This window comes from Corapipo altera, unplaced genomic scaffold (assembly GCF_003945725.1).
Source record: "Corapipo altera isolate COAL_440 unplaced genomic scaffold, ASM394572v1 151, whole genome shotgun sequence".
Classification (NCBI taxonomy): Eukaryota; Metazoa; Chordata; class Aves; order Passeriformes; family Pipridae; genus Corapipo; species Corapipo altera.
The window spans coordinates 357,611-372,523 of record NW_020884976.1 but is presented as its reverse complement, the minus strand read 5'-3'; the positions used below and the strand labels follow the sequence as shown (position 1 = coordinate 372,523).

Genomic DNA, 14,913 nt, shown 5'->3' with positions numbered 1-14,913 from the left:
CCCGCTCCCATTGGCTGCGCCTGCCCGTCCCCCCGCTCCCATTGGCTATATGCAGGGGCCGCGCACCCGTCAAGGCCCCGCCCCCCGCCCGGGTACCCCCGCCCGCCCCGAACACGGGGGCTGTGACCCCTGTGGGGTGTGTCCCTGCTCTAGCCCCTGTGCACGCACCCGGTACTGCCCCCCGGGCTGCTGCACCCCCTCTGTCCCCGTCTATGGGTCTGCATACACCGGGGGCCTGCCCCCGCTCCGCAGTGCTGTAGCCCCCCCCCCCCAACCCTCCTGCACACCCTGAGGTGGTTACTACCTCTATGCCCCATCTCCTCTGGGGTGCTGGACCCCCCATTCCATCTTCCCCTTGGGGTGCTACCAACCATGTCCCACTTTTCCCTAGCCCCAGTGGGGTGCTGTGTCCCCATCCCACCCCACCACTCTGCACACACTGCGTTGCTGCCACCCCTGTAGTCTCCCCTCTTCCCCACACTGGGGTGTGGGGTGCCCCCCATTCCTGCCCCCGTATCCCCCACCATACAAACACTGGAGTGTGCCACCCCACATTTTCGTGGATGATGATCTTGGACCTCTTTTCCAACCTTAACAATTCCATGATTTCCACTCCCCCACTATTTCCGACCCGCTCAAACTGGGGTGATGCCCCTCTTTTCTCACTGCTCCCCCGTCCTGGGCAGCCTTCCCTGCCTCCTGCCCTCTGCCAAGAGCGGGCACCAGCCCAAAGCTGCCGGTAACTTTCCATTATTCGGGCTCCAGTTCCGGACAGCTCCGCTCTCTGGATCGATGTGCCGCTGGCCGGCACCTCACGGTCACGGGGGTGGGCGGTGTCTCCCCACCCACGACAAGGGTGGCCCTGCCAGAGGCCACAGGCTGGGGAAGCACCGACCCTCGGGCAAGCCTGCACGGCGCCATGTCCCTGCTCGCAGCTGGGGACACTGTCCGGCTGTCACATGCCTGTCACGTGTTTGTTACGTGATGGTGAAAACACAGCGGAAACGGCTTTTTGGGGTGGTTTGTGAGTGCAATGCGTGTCCGGGTGATGATGCAGGTGCTGCGCTGGGAGCCTTATCTCTGCTCCACACCCGGGCGCTGCTTATCGGGGACCCTGTTGTGCCGTGGTGGGTGGCACTGCTCCTCGCCGCTGCTGCCAGACATCCCCTGGGACTGAAGGGCCATGATGGGAGCAGGCAGCACGTGAGGGCAGCGCTGGCATGGGAGCTGGACGGGGGGAGGCAGAGGTGCACCATCCCAATTTGGGCTACAAACTTCATATATTATATAAAAGCTTCAAAACATCCCCCCACTGCAGCCTGGCAGTGGGGGGGCTGTTTTGAAGATGTGTAGCAGTGGTGTTTCTTCCCTGCACATGCAGCCATGGTCCAGGCACAGTGTTCAGCATCCCCGTGGGGGTGAGCTGGCAATGCCAGTGCTGCCAGGCTGGCACTGCTCCCCTCCATGCCTGGCTGTGCCTGTGCCAAGGGCTTTCCTGTGGGAGACCACAAAAGACTTTCACAGGCAGGCTCTGCCTGCACCTGAATCCTGCCTGCTGATGAGCGCCAGTGGTTTGTGAGTTGGCTGGGCTGGGCTGGTCTCCCCCGGAGCAGGTTTGGGGGTCACATGTGTGGTACTCTTTGCTAGATCCTCAATGGCCCTGTGCTCTGTGGGCCATTCACACCCAAGAGTTTGCAAAGCCCATTCTCTGCATCCCTCGATACATCCCTGCCCAAACCCTGGTGGGATTTGACTGGATATTAGGAAAAGGATCTTCCCCCGGAAGGTGGTGGGGCGCTGAACAGGCTCCCCAGGGCAGCGGGCACAGCATCAAGGCTGCCAGAGCTCAAGGAGTGTTTGGACAACACTCTGAGGCACAGGGTGGGATTGTTGAGGTGTCTGTGCAGGGCCAGGAGTTGGACTGGATGATCCTTGTGGGTCCCTTCCAACTCAGGATGTTCTATGATTCTATGAATGGCATCCTGGAGGTTACCCAGGGATGTCACGGAGCGGGGACAAAGCCCAGGGTGGCATTGGAAGGGTTGTGTTGGCCCCTGCCCCTTGCCTACCCTTACTCTGGGTCTTCCTTGGCTCTCTTTGGGGCAGAATGCCAAATTCTCAGTGTTTCTGCCAGGGCTGCTGCACGTGGTTGAGAGGGGTGAGGAATCCTGGGCTCGTGGCTGCTGAGCTCTGGAGCTGTGTCCTTCTCCTCGGTGAATGCTTTAGGGTTGGACCCTGCTGCCAGCCAGGAAACAGAGGCACAAACCAGGAGCAGGCAGCAGGTCTTTGGGGCTCCTGGTGCCATCTCCTGTTGTTCTTCTGAAGCAAGCTGGAGACAATGGCAGGGAAATACCCTTTCTGCCCCACCAATGGGCTGTGTCCACCTTTTCCACAGGCTTTCTACCTGGGAACAGCAATGCAATGTGGGCAGGAACTGGCTTATCCTGCCTGCCCTGCCCAGGCTGGCATCCAGGGCTCTGCCAGCTTGTCCCAGGAGGCCTCAGCCACGTGCTGAAGGCTTCTGCCAGGTCATGGTGACACAGCTGGAAAATAAGTGTGCTGCAGGCAAAAGAGCCTGGATGCTGCTTGTAGACTGGGGCTTTGAGGTGGGGGCTGGAGAGTGCCACAGCTGGGCAGGGGCTTCTGGTACCCATGGGATGAAAGAGAGAGTCCCCCTCCATAGTGGAGATGATTATAGTCAGCAGCCTTGGGGCTGATGCTGGCTAGTGGGCATCCCAAGACTGGAAATGGGTTGGGCCTGTGCTAACACAGGGAGGGACAGTCCTGCCCTGAGCATTGTCAGATGCTGTTCAGGCTCTGCCATGCAGCACGTGGACTTGGCTTCCTCTAGAGATTCCTTGTGTGGACACCTGATGTGCTCCAGTGTGGCATCACCATCCAGCCTGGCCAATCCTGCTCCCAGAGCTGTCACCTCCTCTTCTCCTCCTGCTCCCAGACCTGCTGCCACCCCTGCCCAGTGCTCTGTCAGCATGTCCCTGGGATCATGGGGTGGCTTCTCTTCAGCCTGAAGCTCTCCAAGGAGGTCCTGTGGTGGCCCTGGGCTGGTGTGTGCTGGCAACTCATTCATGGAGCAGGTTGAAGGATTAGTCTGCCAAGAGCTTTGCTTTATTCCTACCTGTGGGATTTTAAGCACCACCTATTAGCTCTATTCTGGACTTTGTGTAACCATGAGTTTTTTTCCTTGATGTGGTCATTCAGGATAACTTTGCCAGACCCATTTGCTGATGAGCAAAGCAAACACACTGTGCTGCTGGCACCCTCAGGGTAACCTCCAAGGCCAAACGGATTTTTTCTGACAGCGTTCCTTTGTGCTGTTCCTGAGATGGTTTATTTAGCCTAATCCAAAACTTTCTGAAAGCCCCTGGATGCTGTGTCAGCTGGATTACACTTCCCAGCCATCCATCGGGCTGTGGCAAGTCCTCATAACCTGCTTTAGGCAAGTGTGAGCTCCCAGGTCCTGAGTTCAACCTTGAGGTTGCTCCTTTCTGGATACAGCCTGCCAGGAGTGTTTGGGCAGTGCCTGGAGATGGGTCCTGCTCTGAGAGACATGCTGTCAGTTTGCAAAATGGATGGCCAGGTACAAGCCGGGTTCAGTGGCACTTGGTGGGCAAGGGAATGGCTTTGCTGACCAAGATTAATATTGCAAAGTGAGCAGCTGATATCCAGGATGGAGTTATTTCTTCAGCTGTAAGGAGCTTCCTTTATTTTGCCTGTTGCAGAAGAACAAAGTGAGCACTGTGGCACTGCTTTAATGCCCCCTGGGGGATGAAGGAAGGGCTAGTGCAGTCATGCAGCAGGAATGCTGCTGGGAAGGGTGTGTTTGTCTTCGGGAACACAAAACCAAGCTCCAAGGGTGCTGTTTGCTAGTTGAGCTGTGTGCCTTTGCTGGAGGAGGTTTTGCTCCCGGCCACTTGTTCCCAGCATCTCAGATGTTGGGCCCAAGGTGTACCTCGGGCTCAGAGCTGTCCTCAGCTGCAACTGGAACCTGTCCACAGGACCCATGTCTGTGTGTACTACAGGACCCATGTCTGTGTGTCCTCATGTCACAGCAGTATCTGGCTGAAGCCATTCTCTGTGCCACACCGTCTGCTTTGAGGGGACCTTCCACCTGCTGAGGGCTTTGCTGGCACATTCCATCCCTAAGTGTATGATCTCTCCTCCTTCTTTTCATTTACCTTCTGTATTCAGGGCCAGGAAGCTGCTTTTCCTGTCCTCAGGGGAACAAAATCAAAGAGCAGAGCCCACTAGATGTGATGCCTTCTGCTCCCTGTGAGCTTCAGCTGTTCCTGCCCCAGCTCCCCTCCGGCTTTGTGGCACTTTGAGCCATGTGGAGCTGTTCCTGGCTCCAGGAAGCTGGAGGGAATGGCTTGTTTCCGGTTGTTTATGCTTCCAGCAGCTCTTAATCCCTGTCACAGGGTTTTCATGTGGGACAATATGTCCTGGGACCATGCCACATGCCTCTCTGCTCTCTTGTCCAAGCCTGCTGGCTCTGGATGGGTAATTTTGCTGCTTCCCTCACAGTGTGCTTCCCTCTTGTTAGGCACGGCCAGTTTTGGGACAGTGATGCCAAGGCAGAGACCTCCTGGAGGAGATGGCTCTGCTGTCACTCAGGACTGCTCTCCAGGGGCTGGCCCTGTTTCTGGGTGACACTTCAGGTCTGTGGCTAGGTTTAAGATGTCAGCAAGGAGGCTTGGCTGCTCAAGCTCAGGGAGTATCTTGTGCCTTGGCCTGCGTCCCCCAGGCTGCCAGAGCCCTGTTATCTCTGTAGCAGGAAAACTCGGGCTTAAAATTAATCTGAGGTCAGCTGGAGTTGAAGCCTAGACGTTGTGAGTTGTTGGCTGATGCCAAGGCACAGAGGAGTGTCCTGAGGCAGCAGGACACCCTTGGCTCCATCTGAGTCTGGAGGAGCTTTGTGCTTTGTGGTCCAGCTGCAGGTGCCATCAAGGTGGGAAGGCATCGGGTTGAGGTTTGCTGTTACCACAGCAAGGACCATGAGCTGGTTAGAGATGGAGCATCCCAGCCCCCACCAGGGCTGTCCTTGTCCTTGCCATGGGATGGGGTCTTGGAGAGCAGCTCTGGACCCTTGGACAGAGCATCCTCACTGTGCTGCCTCAGGGCCTCCAGGTCTTCCCTGGATGGATAGTAAAATCCTGTTCCCTTCCACAGGTGGGTTTGGGGCATCTTACCTGCCAGCTAGATCCCATGAGTGATGGGATGGTGAGGGAAGAGCAGGGTCCAGCACCAGGATGGTGGCACAGGAGCCTCAGAGCTGCCCTGACCACCAGTGTGGGGTTGCAGGGGATTACTGACCTGACCCTTATCTTCCCTGTTTCTCTTCTTAGCTCCCGCACCTCTGCAGCCGAGAAGGAGATGGGAGGTGAGTGACAGGAAGGTCCAGCTCATCTGGGCACTGTGGGCCTTGTGTTGTGGGAGAAGAACCCAGCTCCCACAGCCTCAAAAAACAAGCTGGATGAGGAACAATGTGATTCCTGGCCCAATCCTGCTCCTCATCAAAGACAACCTCTGCTTGGGCACAGAACAGGCAGGGCATGTGTCAGCCCTGGGGGCTCTTCCAAGGTCCAAGACAGAGACCCTCTCCCCTGCACCCATGGCAGAAGCTCCTGGGGAGGCCGTAGGAGCTTGGCTGCATGGCCCATCTCCATCCTCTTCCACCCCAGGAGCAGAACAAAAGGAGAAGCAATATCAAGCCCATCAGGGATTTGGGGATCATCATGGTGGGGTCACTGGTGCCCACACCTATTTCTACACAGATGAGGCCAAGTGTGACCAGCATATGGAGACTTTCCTCCGCTGCATCGATGCCTCAAGTGAGTGCTCCATATGTCCTGGGCAGCCCCACTGTGTTAGGGACTACAGGGGTGCCTCAGTCCCACCACCACCGTATCTCAGGTACCTTCTTCCTGCTCAAGTACCCTGCTGTTGGGCTGACTCTGTCCTTCTGGCTCCATCCAGGTGGCAGCTCAGAGGACGGCTTCTCTGCCATCAAACTGACATCGCTGGCCAGACCTCAGTTCCTGGTGAGTTCCAGGGCTGTGACCAGGTGAGGTGGGGCAAAGCCAGGGCTACAGAGGATGCTTCTACTGGGGCAGGTGCCAGGCTTGCTGCTGTGGCATCGAGTGGGTACCAACAGGCTGTTCTCTGTGTGCCCAAGGCCCCTACAAACCCTGCCTCAACTTTTGGGGAGACACAAAGGTTTAAAGGTCCCAACATGAGGGGATGTGGCGGGGGAGGGGGTCTATGCTGCTCGGCTTGGCCAAGGCGCCCCATTCTAGATCAGCATCTGCCCCAGGCTGGGTATGACCTTGCAAAGCCCTGGCATGACAGGAGGCTCCAGCCTGGGTGTCTCACCTGGAGCTCTGTCCCCACAGGTGCGGTTCTCGGAGGTGCTGGTGAAGTGGCAGAGGTTCTTTCTCCAGATGGCGGCAGAGCAGGGCCAGGCTGGGCGGGCAGTGCTGGAGATGAAACTGGAGGTGGAGAAGCTGCAGGTGAGGCAGGAAGGCCTGAGGGAGGCTGTGCTGCCAGGGATGTGCTGTAGGAGGTGGCCGAGGACACAGAGATCCCAGAGCAGCCCTGAGCTGTGACACCTTAAGCAGGCAGACCCCTGTAGCCCCTGATGTTCCTTTTGGTGGCAGGAGACACTGGCCAACCTCGGCATTGTGACCAAGGCAGAGAGCCAGGAGTGGTTCATGGGCAAGAGCCTGGGCACAAGCAGGTAAGGTGCCTGGGATCTGGGGGCGCAGCAGGGTGGGAACACTGGGGGACCTTGTCCCTGTCCCTGGGGTAGTAGCAATGGGAGGTCTACACAGCAACTAAGCATAGGGAAAGTTTGGGTGGAGGTGACAAGACAGGTCAGGGTAGCACACGTCATGCATCTTGCTTGCTGGTGGGGGTCGGCAGCTGGTAGAGACCCCCCTGCCCCTGCAAGACACCAGTAGGGATTTGTCTCTCTGCTCCCAGCACTGTGGACCTGCTTGACTGGAACAGCCTGTTGGACAGCCGCACCAAGATCTCCAAGCCTCTGCTCATCCCCAACAGGCAGGTGAGTACCCCACTATGCTAACCCCAGAGCGGTCCCACAGGGAGTTTGGGGGAGCAGAGTGTGGGTCTTAAGCTATTCCAAGTAGGTTGCTGGTGGCTGCAGTGTTGGTGGCATCTGTGCTGCCAGAGCCTGGCCATGCTGTAACCACAGTATGCAACCACCAGGCTGGGAGGGTGGGCACCCTGTCATACCGTGCTCGCTGGTGGGTGCTGTGAGGCTGGGTTAGGCAGCAGCCCTTGGGGATGGGTTCCCTCCAGGGGGATTTGTGTCTCCCGTGGGCAGAGCTGGGTGCTGGCAGGGTGCCACAAAGCTGTGCTTGTTTCAGACTGGGCAGCTTGAGCCGCTGCTCTCACGCTTCAGTGAGGAGGAGGATCTGCAGATGAAGCGGGTGCTGCAGCGCATGGATGTCCTTGCCAAGGTGAGGGGGCACTGGAACTGGGGCAGCCACAGGGGGAGACGTGGAGCAGGCAGTCCTATGAACCCAATCTGTGTGTCATTTGCCTCCCAGAGAGCCATGGAGAAGGGTGTGAGGCTGATGGTGGACGCAGAGCAGAGCTACTTCCAGCCAGCCATCAGCCGCCTCACTGTGGAGACACAGCGCCACTTCAACAGGAACCAGGCCATAATCTTCAACACCTATCAGTGCTACCTGAAGGTGAGATCCAGCACCTTGCAGCACCTGCTGGTGCAGATGGGTGGAGATCTCTGCTCCTGAAGTCATGCCAATGCAATGGCAGAGCTGCTAAAGTGAAGGGGTGGCACCGGTGTGATGACCTTTTGCCATCCCTTCCACCTGGTAGGAGGCTTACAACAATGTGACAGGGGACGTGGAGCTGTCACGCCGGGAGGGCTGGCACTTCGGCACCAAGCTGGTCCGCGGCGCATATATGGAGCAGGAGCGGGAAAGGGCGGCTCAGATGGGCTACGAGGATCCCATCAACCCAACCTATGAGAAGACCAATGAGATGTACCACAGGTAGGGGACAGCCCCAGCCACTCTCCTCTCTTGCCCCAGTGGGAATAGGCACAAGCAGCCTCACCAGAGGCCCATACTGCATTACAGGTGCCTGGACTATGTCCTGGAGGAGATCAAGCACAGACGGAAAGCCAGCATGATGGTGGCATCTCACAATGAGGACACAGTGAAGTTCACCCTGCGCAGGTGAGTGCTGGGGAGGTAGTGTGGCAAGGCAGGGACTAGGGACTTAAGGGATGTGGGGGCCCAACAAAGCTGTGGTAAGACCTGCTGTGGCTTCTGAGGTCCCCGCTAAGCTCACCTGGAGGGATCGTGGCTCCGAACTGGTACTCAGGGCTTTAGATGGGGCTTGGAGCTGAGGTGCAGCACCCAGGAGCTGTTGTGAAAACAAATCCCCCAAGTTCTACATCTCAGCATCCATCTGGAATGGGGTCAGTGCTGTGCTGTTCTATTTGGAGGTGCTCCCCAATCCTCTGGTGGGACACACTGCTGAGGTGAGCTCCATGCTGTCTCTGCTCTCTCCTAATGCTGAGGCTTGGTTTGCAGGATGATGGAGCTTGGGATCCATCCCTCAGAGAAGAAGGTGTGCTTTGGGCAGCTGCTGGGCATGTGTGACCAGATCACCTTTCCCCTGGGTGAGTGATGGGGCGGGGAGGGCTTGGCAGAGGTGCTCCTGCCCCATCTGGACCCCTGGTGTCTCCCTGAGCAGCTGCTGTGGCGTCCATGGTGGCTGGGCAGGGAGATTCCCACTTTGGATCTAAGTGGAGATTGCTGTGCCCTAAAGTGGGGCAGAGACTGATCCTGGCAGACAGCATGCCCCTTCTGTACCTCCTCAGTCTGGGGGTGTCACTTGGCTCCATCAGAGGTGCACACTGAGTCCTGGACTCTCTGCTACCAGGGTGGCACCAGCCTCTTGCATGGCCTTGTCCTCAGCCGCTGGCCCAGGCAGCGGAGCAGCACTTCCAGGGACCTGGACAGAGGTCCCTGGAAGTGCTGCTCCAGATGCTGCTGGACACAAGGGTCCAGCTGTCAGGTCAGGGACTGATCTCCCTGCCCACACCAGTCCAGAGCAGAGTCCTAAGGCCAGGAGAGCAGCAGGAGGCAAACTGGGCAGTTGTCCAGCACAGACACTGTTCTGTCCTGGAGTTCCCTCGGAAGCGGGGTTTGGCCGCCCATCTGCAGCCTCCTCTGGTCATGTTGGAAAAATGTGTTAACTTGATGTTTCTGGTTGAACGCTCCTTGAGCTGGCCCAGCCCCGGCTGCCGACATTCCCAGGGCTCCTGGTGACCTCGGCCTGCTCCCCCTGGCTTCTTCCCAAGCTCCCGGTGCTGAGCCGGGAGAGATGCGCTGCAGCTCCCCTCACAGGCTCAGCCGCTCCCAGGATCCCCATCTTAGAGCCCAACTGCAGACTCCTGCACATCATCCCTGCTCCATCGGCACAGCCCCAGGGGCGTGGGAGAGCTGGCAGGAAAGGGAGGGTGGCTTTTTTTTTCTCCCCCCCCTTTCTTTTTCTCCTCCCTCTTTTCTTCCCCCCGTTTCTCTTTCCCCCTTCCTCCCTCTTTTCCCCCTGTTTCTCCCTCACCCCCCTTTCCCCCTCTTGCCCCTTTTATTCCCTTTTTGTAGCCCTTTGCCCCCGTTTCTTCCCCTTTCCCCCTTTTTTTCCTCTTCCCTTTCACCTTTTTTCCCTTTATTTTTCTTTTTCCTTTTTTCAGTTTTTTTTTTTTTTTTCCTTTCTTGGCACTTCCCTGACCAGCCTCTATCCCTCTAGGCCAGGCTGGCTTCCCCGTGTACAAGTACGTGCCCTACGGCCCAGTGAATGAGGTGCTGCCCTACCTGTCCCGGAGGGCCCAGGAGAACAGGGGCTTCATGCAGCGGGCAAACCGGGAGCGGGACCTGCTCTGGAAAGAGGTCAAGAGGCGCCTCCTCGCAGGAAACCTCTTCAGCCACTGACCCCAACCCTGGGGCTCCTGTGCCTTCAGCCGGAACCACTGTCACCATTCCCCATCCCCATTCTGCTGCAGCTCCCCCTAGCACCCTTTGCCCTTTGAGAGAAGTGTCCTTGTTGCTGTTGAACCACGCACACCTTCCAGCAGTTGCTGCTGCAGGGTTGCCCCATCCGGCACTGCCCCAGGGATGTCCCTCTGCCATCCCACAGCCTCTTGAGCTGTCCCAGGGGGCAATGCTGGGGCTCTCCTACCAGCCCTGCCCCATGCCTTGGTGAACACTGTCCCAGAGTTTTCCTCTGGCGGGATTGTGCAGAGAGATTTATCTGTCTGCTTCATGCCATGGGCTCAGGTACAGGTGGGCTGGGTGACCTGGGCACAAGCTGGAGACAAGCCAGAAGCTCCTCCAGCCTCTGCTGGGCCTGGGGCTTTGTCCCTTCCACACCTGTGTAAGGGCTGGATCAGTCCCTGCTGCCTGTCCCAGGACAGCCACTCCTTGCCTGCTCAGCAGCTTTGCACTGATCAGAGCTGGGCAGGTCCAGGCTCTCCCCCACCCCCCAGGATAAGCTGAGCCAAAGCCTCCTGGGGTTATCCATCCTCAGGCACACGTCCAGTGGAGCAGGAGGGGCCAGGGGAGCAGGCTGGCCCCATCCCTGTGCCGTTCCTGCCCTGCCCACAGTCCCTGGCTTCAGTGATGGACCAGAGACAGTGGGAGCACCCAGAGCTGGACCACAGCTCAGCTCTGCTGTACACTAGATTTGCAGAGAATAGAGATAATTAAACCACAACTGTTCCTGCTCCTGTCTCTCCCTTGGAGTTATTGGGTAGCCACCTGTCCCCAGGCACTGCCCTGATCTCAGAGAGGGGTCAGTGCTGCTCTCGGCCCTCCAGCTGCACACTTTGGCCAGAGCCAGGGCTTAGGGAAAGGAGCCAGAGGTGGGCTGTACAGAGTGAGGCCAAGCTTCCTGGGCTAGGGATTGGAGAAGCTGAGGAGTTGCCTGTGATGGGCTTCAGAGGAGCTGGAAGCCCTGGAGCCTCCTCCTACCTGCAGAGGAGGGTGTGGTATGGGAGAGCCTCTCCCTGCCCTGAGACTTGCTTTTGGGGGATGTGCACCCTGCAGGCTTTCACACCTCAACATAGCTCCAGTTATTCCTGGGCTCTGCATGACCACAGGCATATCTGGGATTCCCTACCTAAAGCTGTGGCACTGTCTCCTTTTTCCCTGGATCAGTCCCTCACAGGGATGATGTTTAGATTTCCAGAGCTGCTCACCTTCTGCCTTTTCTCTAGCTGAGACTCTGCTGCCTTAAAAAACAACTGGAGCAGAGCAGGGAGCATTGCTGGAGCACAGGGCCAGGGCTGCTGGAATTTAAAAATGGTACTGATGCAGGCAGCAGCTGGGCTCCTTGTGTTTCAGGGAAGAGGGGAGATGCTCCAGACACTGGGCTGCCTCTCCAGCCCTTGCAGGATGCTGCTGCAGTGGCATGCAGCACACCGGTGCCCCAGAGCCTGAGCTCTGCTGGATTCTGGATGCAGAAGTAATCCCATTATGACCTTATGCAAAGACCCCAAGGCATCTGTGTAGTATGGCAGGAGGAGCCCCTCTTGACCCTCCTTTTTTGTAGTTAACCCCCTTCCCATGATAAGATGACTCCACAACCCGGCTCGGAGGTGTTATGTGCTGCTGTTTGCAGAGGCTGTGTATGGGTGCAGAGTGCTGCCTCCTGAACACCCAAGGTACTGAATGTCCTTGAAACCTCCAAATCCCTGGTTCCCTGCAACCTCGCATGGAATACCCTAAGCTGGAAGGGACCCACAGGGATCATCGAGTCCAACTCCTGGCCCTGCACAAGACAACCCAACAATCCCACCACGTGCCTGAGAGCGTTGTCCAAACACTCCTTGAGCTCTGGCAGACTTTGGGCCATGACCACTGCCCTGCAGAGCCTGTTCCAGTGCCTGCCCACCTTCTTGGGGAAGAACCTTTTCCTTGATATCCAGCCTAAACCTTCCCTGGCACAGCTGTACCCATGCTCAGTCAGAAAACAGTAACTGCCTCTTCTATTTCTGGGTGCACTGACACAACCAACCCCCACCCCGTGTTCCAGGCTTTCCCCACCCTGCTCATTTTTTGCTTTCTGCTTGTCCTGGAGGAAGAGGAGGCATGGAATGGTGGTGCATGTGCCAGGAGCCATGTTGCAGCATTCCTGTGTGCAAGGATGCTAGCTGCAGCAGTGGGGGAGTTGGAAAGGGAAAGAGCCCATGTACTTGCAGCAACCATCTGGGCAGCCTGGCCACATCAGGGTGTCCTATGACACCCCATGCCCCTCCATTCAGTCCTGCCCACCAAAGCAGCCACAGGGATTTTTGAAGCATTGACAAAACAGCATCTTTTCCCTGAGTTTTGTGTTCAGAAATACTATAGTTCTGGGGTTCCTTTTTTCTGTGGTATTTTTCCAAAAACAGTTCCACAGGAGACAGACACCTGGCAGAGTCTGAAACAGGAAATGCAAGTGGTGTGTGATCGAAAGCATGGGCCATGCTCTGCATGGGCAGCAGCCTTGCCAGGATCACAGGGAGAGGAGGGATGGGTGGCTGGTAACTGTGGGCTGTGCAATCCCCCAGGTCCTGGCAGCACCAGCCAGCCCAGAGCACTGTAAAACCTCCCTCCGCCTCTGTCTCACAGCATCCTCAGCTTCTCTAGCCTCTTACACTAGTTGGCAGCATCTTTTGAGGGACCAGTTTATCTCCCTGGCTATGGCCCAACCCCTTCTGTGAGTTAGACTGGTGAAAACAGAGCAGCTGGAGTATGTTGTCTGCTGGTGAAGAGGAAGAGAAGTTAAGTTTATAGAAGCCAGAAACCATCCAAAAGCAAACACATCCTCACACAAAGCACCAGCATGGGGAAGGTGAGGCAGCGTGAGGCTGTCCCGCCCCATCATGACCGGGGCAGTGGAGCACCAGGGCTGCTCAGCACTATGGGGAGGGGATCCTAGGATGGAAAGAGCCAGAGCAGGACTAAAAGCTCGAGGTGGGCACGACTGCCAGAGAAGGCATGGGAATACCACCACCAAACCCAGATTCCTGCCTAATTTTGGAGTTGACCCCTCCCCATCCCATTTTCCCTGACAGAAAGGGATGTGGTGAGCTCAGCCTGAGGCTGAATCATCCTAAGGGAGCAATCTGTGCCTCCGTGGTCTTCACATTCCTGCTCCTGTGAGCAGGATGGGACAAGAGGGACAGGGATGTGGAGGCAGGGGGAGATGGGCAAGGTATGCTGCTTCCTGGTGCTGCTGCCAAACACATGGAACGTACCAGGGCTACAGAGGGGAAAAAGGAGGGGGAAAGGGAGTGCTACACAATGGTTATATTCCCACTGGTAAGACCACTAGAGACTTTTCCACTGGGAGTCACCTGTCTCAGCAGGAGAGAAGCCTTCCCTGCACATCAGTACTGCAAACACCAAAGGTGGTGAGAACCCATCAAATGCACTTACTCTCTGCTCGATGCAGGGATCCCTGGGCTGGGAAGGTGCTCAGGACACCACCCAGAACTCCCTAATCCTCTCCAAAATGGTGCTGCCCAACTCATGCCTGCTGGGATGGAGGCTCCACATCCACAGGCTCCACATCTGACCCTCAGAGCCAGCTCCATGGGAGATGCACCATCTGTACACCTTCCACAGCTCTTAATTTGCAAACAGCCAGCACTTCACAAGAGACGGATGCAGCTATTCAGCTGCATTTGTGCCACCATGGGGGAGATGGCCAGGGTGTCCTCATCCACACTTTCCCCATACCACTATCAGATGTCCCAGGAGCTCAGAGAAGCTTGAGGCATCGCTTGCAGTGACCATTGAGCTGAACAGGCAGCTGGCCCGGGGTGGTGGCCAAGGAAACACCAGCCCATTCAGTGCTACTGCACTGTCAAGCTGAAGCCGTTTATTGATCGGGATGCCCTACCAGGCCAGAGGTGTGGGACCACTGTGGGTGCCCAGGTGTCCCCCCAGTTCCCAGCTGTGTCCTTACAGTGGGTTAACCAGTGGCTGCTCTGAAGCCCTTGTGTTCCTGTGCAGGGTCATGCTTCCTTGGCACAACTTGGCTACCATGGGTTCCTGCATGGCTCCCAACAGTCTGGTCCAGGCTGCCAGACACATGGAGATGCCAGATCACTGCAGCTAGACCTGCAGGACAGCTGGACACTGGGGCTGTCACACACCTGGGGCTACCAGACCTCTGGGACAGCCAGATCCTGGGGCTGTCAAGCACCTGGAGTTGCTGGATTCCTGGGTCAGATGGATAATGGGGCTTTCAGGCTTCTGAGGGCTACTGGACCACCAAGACAGACGGACCCGTGGGCCCTTGGGCACTCAGGTCTGTGGGACCCCTGGAGCTGCTGGAACTCCAGGTCAGACAGATCCCAGGGCTGTTGTGCATCTAAGGCTGCAGATCCTAGATATAGCCAGAACCTTCGGCTGCCAGACTCCAGGGACTCCCAGGCACCTGGGACCGCCAGACCTCTGGGACAATCAAAACCTGGGGCTCTTGGACACCTATGGCTTTCAGACCCCTGGAGCTGCTGGGTCCCAGAACATCCAGACCCCGGGGCCATCGGTCTCCCGGGGCCTTCCGGGGACCTGGAGCTTCCAAACCACCGTGACAGCCGATCCCCGGTGCTACCGGATCTCGGTCCCCTCCAAACCCCGGGGACACTGGACTCCCTGGACTCCCGGGAGCTGCTGGACCCCCGGGCTGCCCTGGAAGCCAGGACTTCTCATCCTCCCATTCTCCCTCGGGGACCCTCCCCCCGTTCGGCGGCGCTGCCCACCCGGTGGAGCTTCCCCGGGACCGTCGGGGCGGCGCTGCCCGGGGCCGGGGCGGCGGCGGCGGCGGCGGCCCCCGGAGCCTGGCCCG

The 14,913-nt window shown here is 57.7% G+C and overlaps 1 protein-coding gene across 2 annotated transcripts in view; it reads left to right on the top strand.

Annotated features, from left to right (window-relative positions):
* The window catches only part of LOC113957737 (proline dehydrogenase 1, mitochondrial-like), an 11,986-nt gene extending 1,188 nt beyond the window's left edge, over positions 1–10,798 (top strand). Inside the window, exons 3-14 of one of the 2 annotated variants that reach the window (XM_027665478.1) lie at positions 5,364–5,398; positions 5,700–5,849; positions 5,995–6,059; positions 6,411–6,527; positions 6,675–6,754; positions 7,000–7,081; positions 7,407–7,499; positions 7,590–7,736; positions 7,882–8,057; positions 8,145–8,243; positions 8,604–8,692; positions 9,826–10,798. In XM_027665478.1, coding sequence (XP_027521279.1) covers positions 5,364–5,398; positions 5,700–5,849; positions 5,995–6,059; positions 6,411–6,527; positions 6,675–6,754; positions 7,000–7,081; positions 7,407–7,499; positions 7,590–7,736; positions 7,882–8,057; positions 8,145–8,243; positions 8,604–8,692; positions 9,826–10,007 — 1,315 coding nt within the window. In that variant the 3' untranslated portion in view covers positions 10,008–10,798. Of the gene's footprint in view, positions 1–5,363; positions 5,399–5,699; positions 5,850–5,994; positions 6,060–6,410; positions 6,528–6,674; positions 6,755–6,999; positions 7,082–7,406; positions 7,500–7,589; positions 7,737–7,881; positions 8,058–8,144; positions 8,244–8,603; positions 8,693–9,810 lie in introns of both variants that reach the window. The other variant, XM_027665477.1, reaches the window with a different exon arrangement.
* Positions 10,799–14,913: the final 4,115 nt, after the last annotated feature.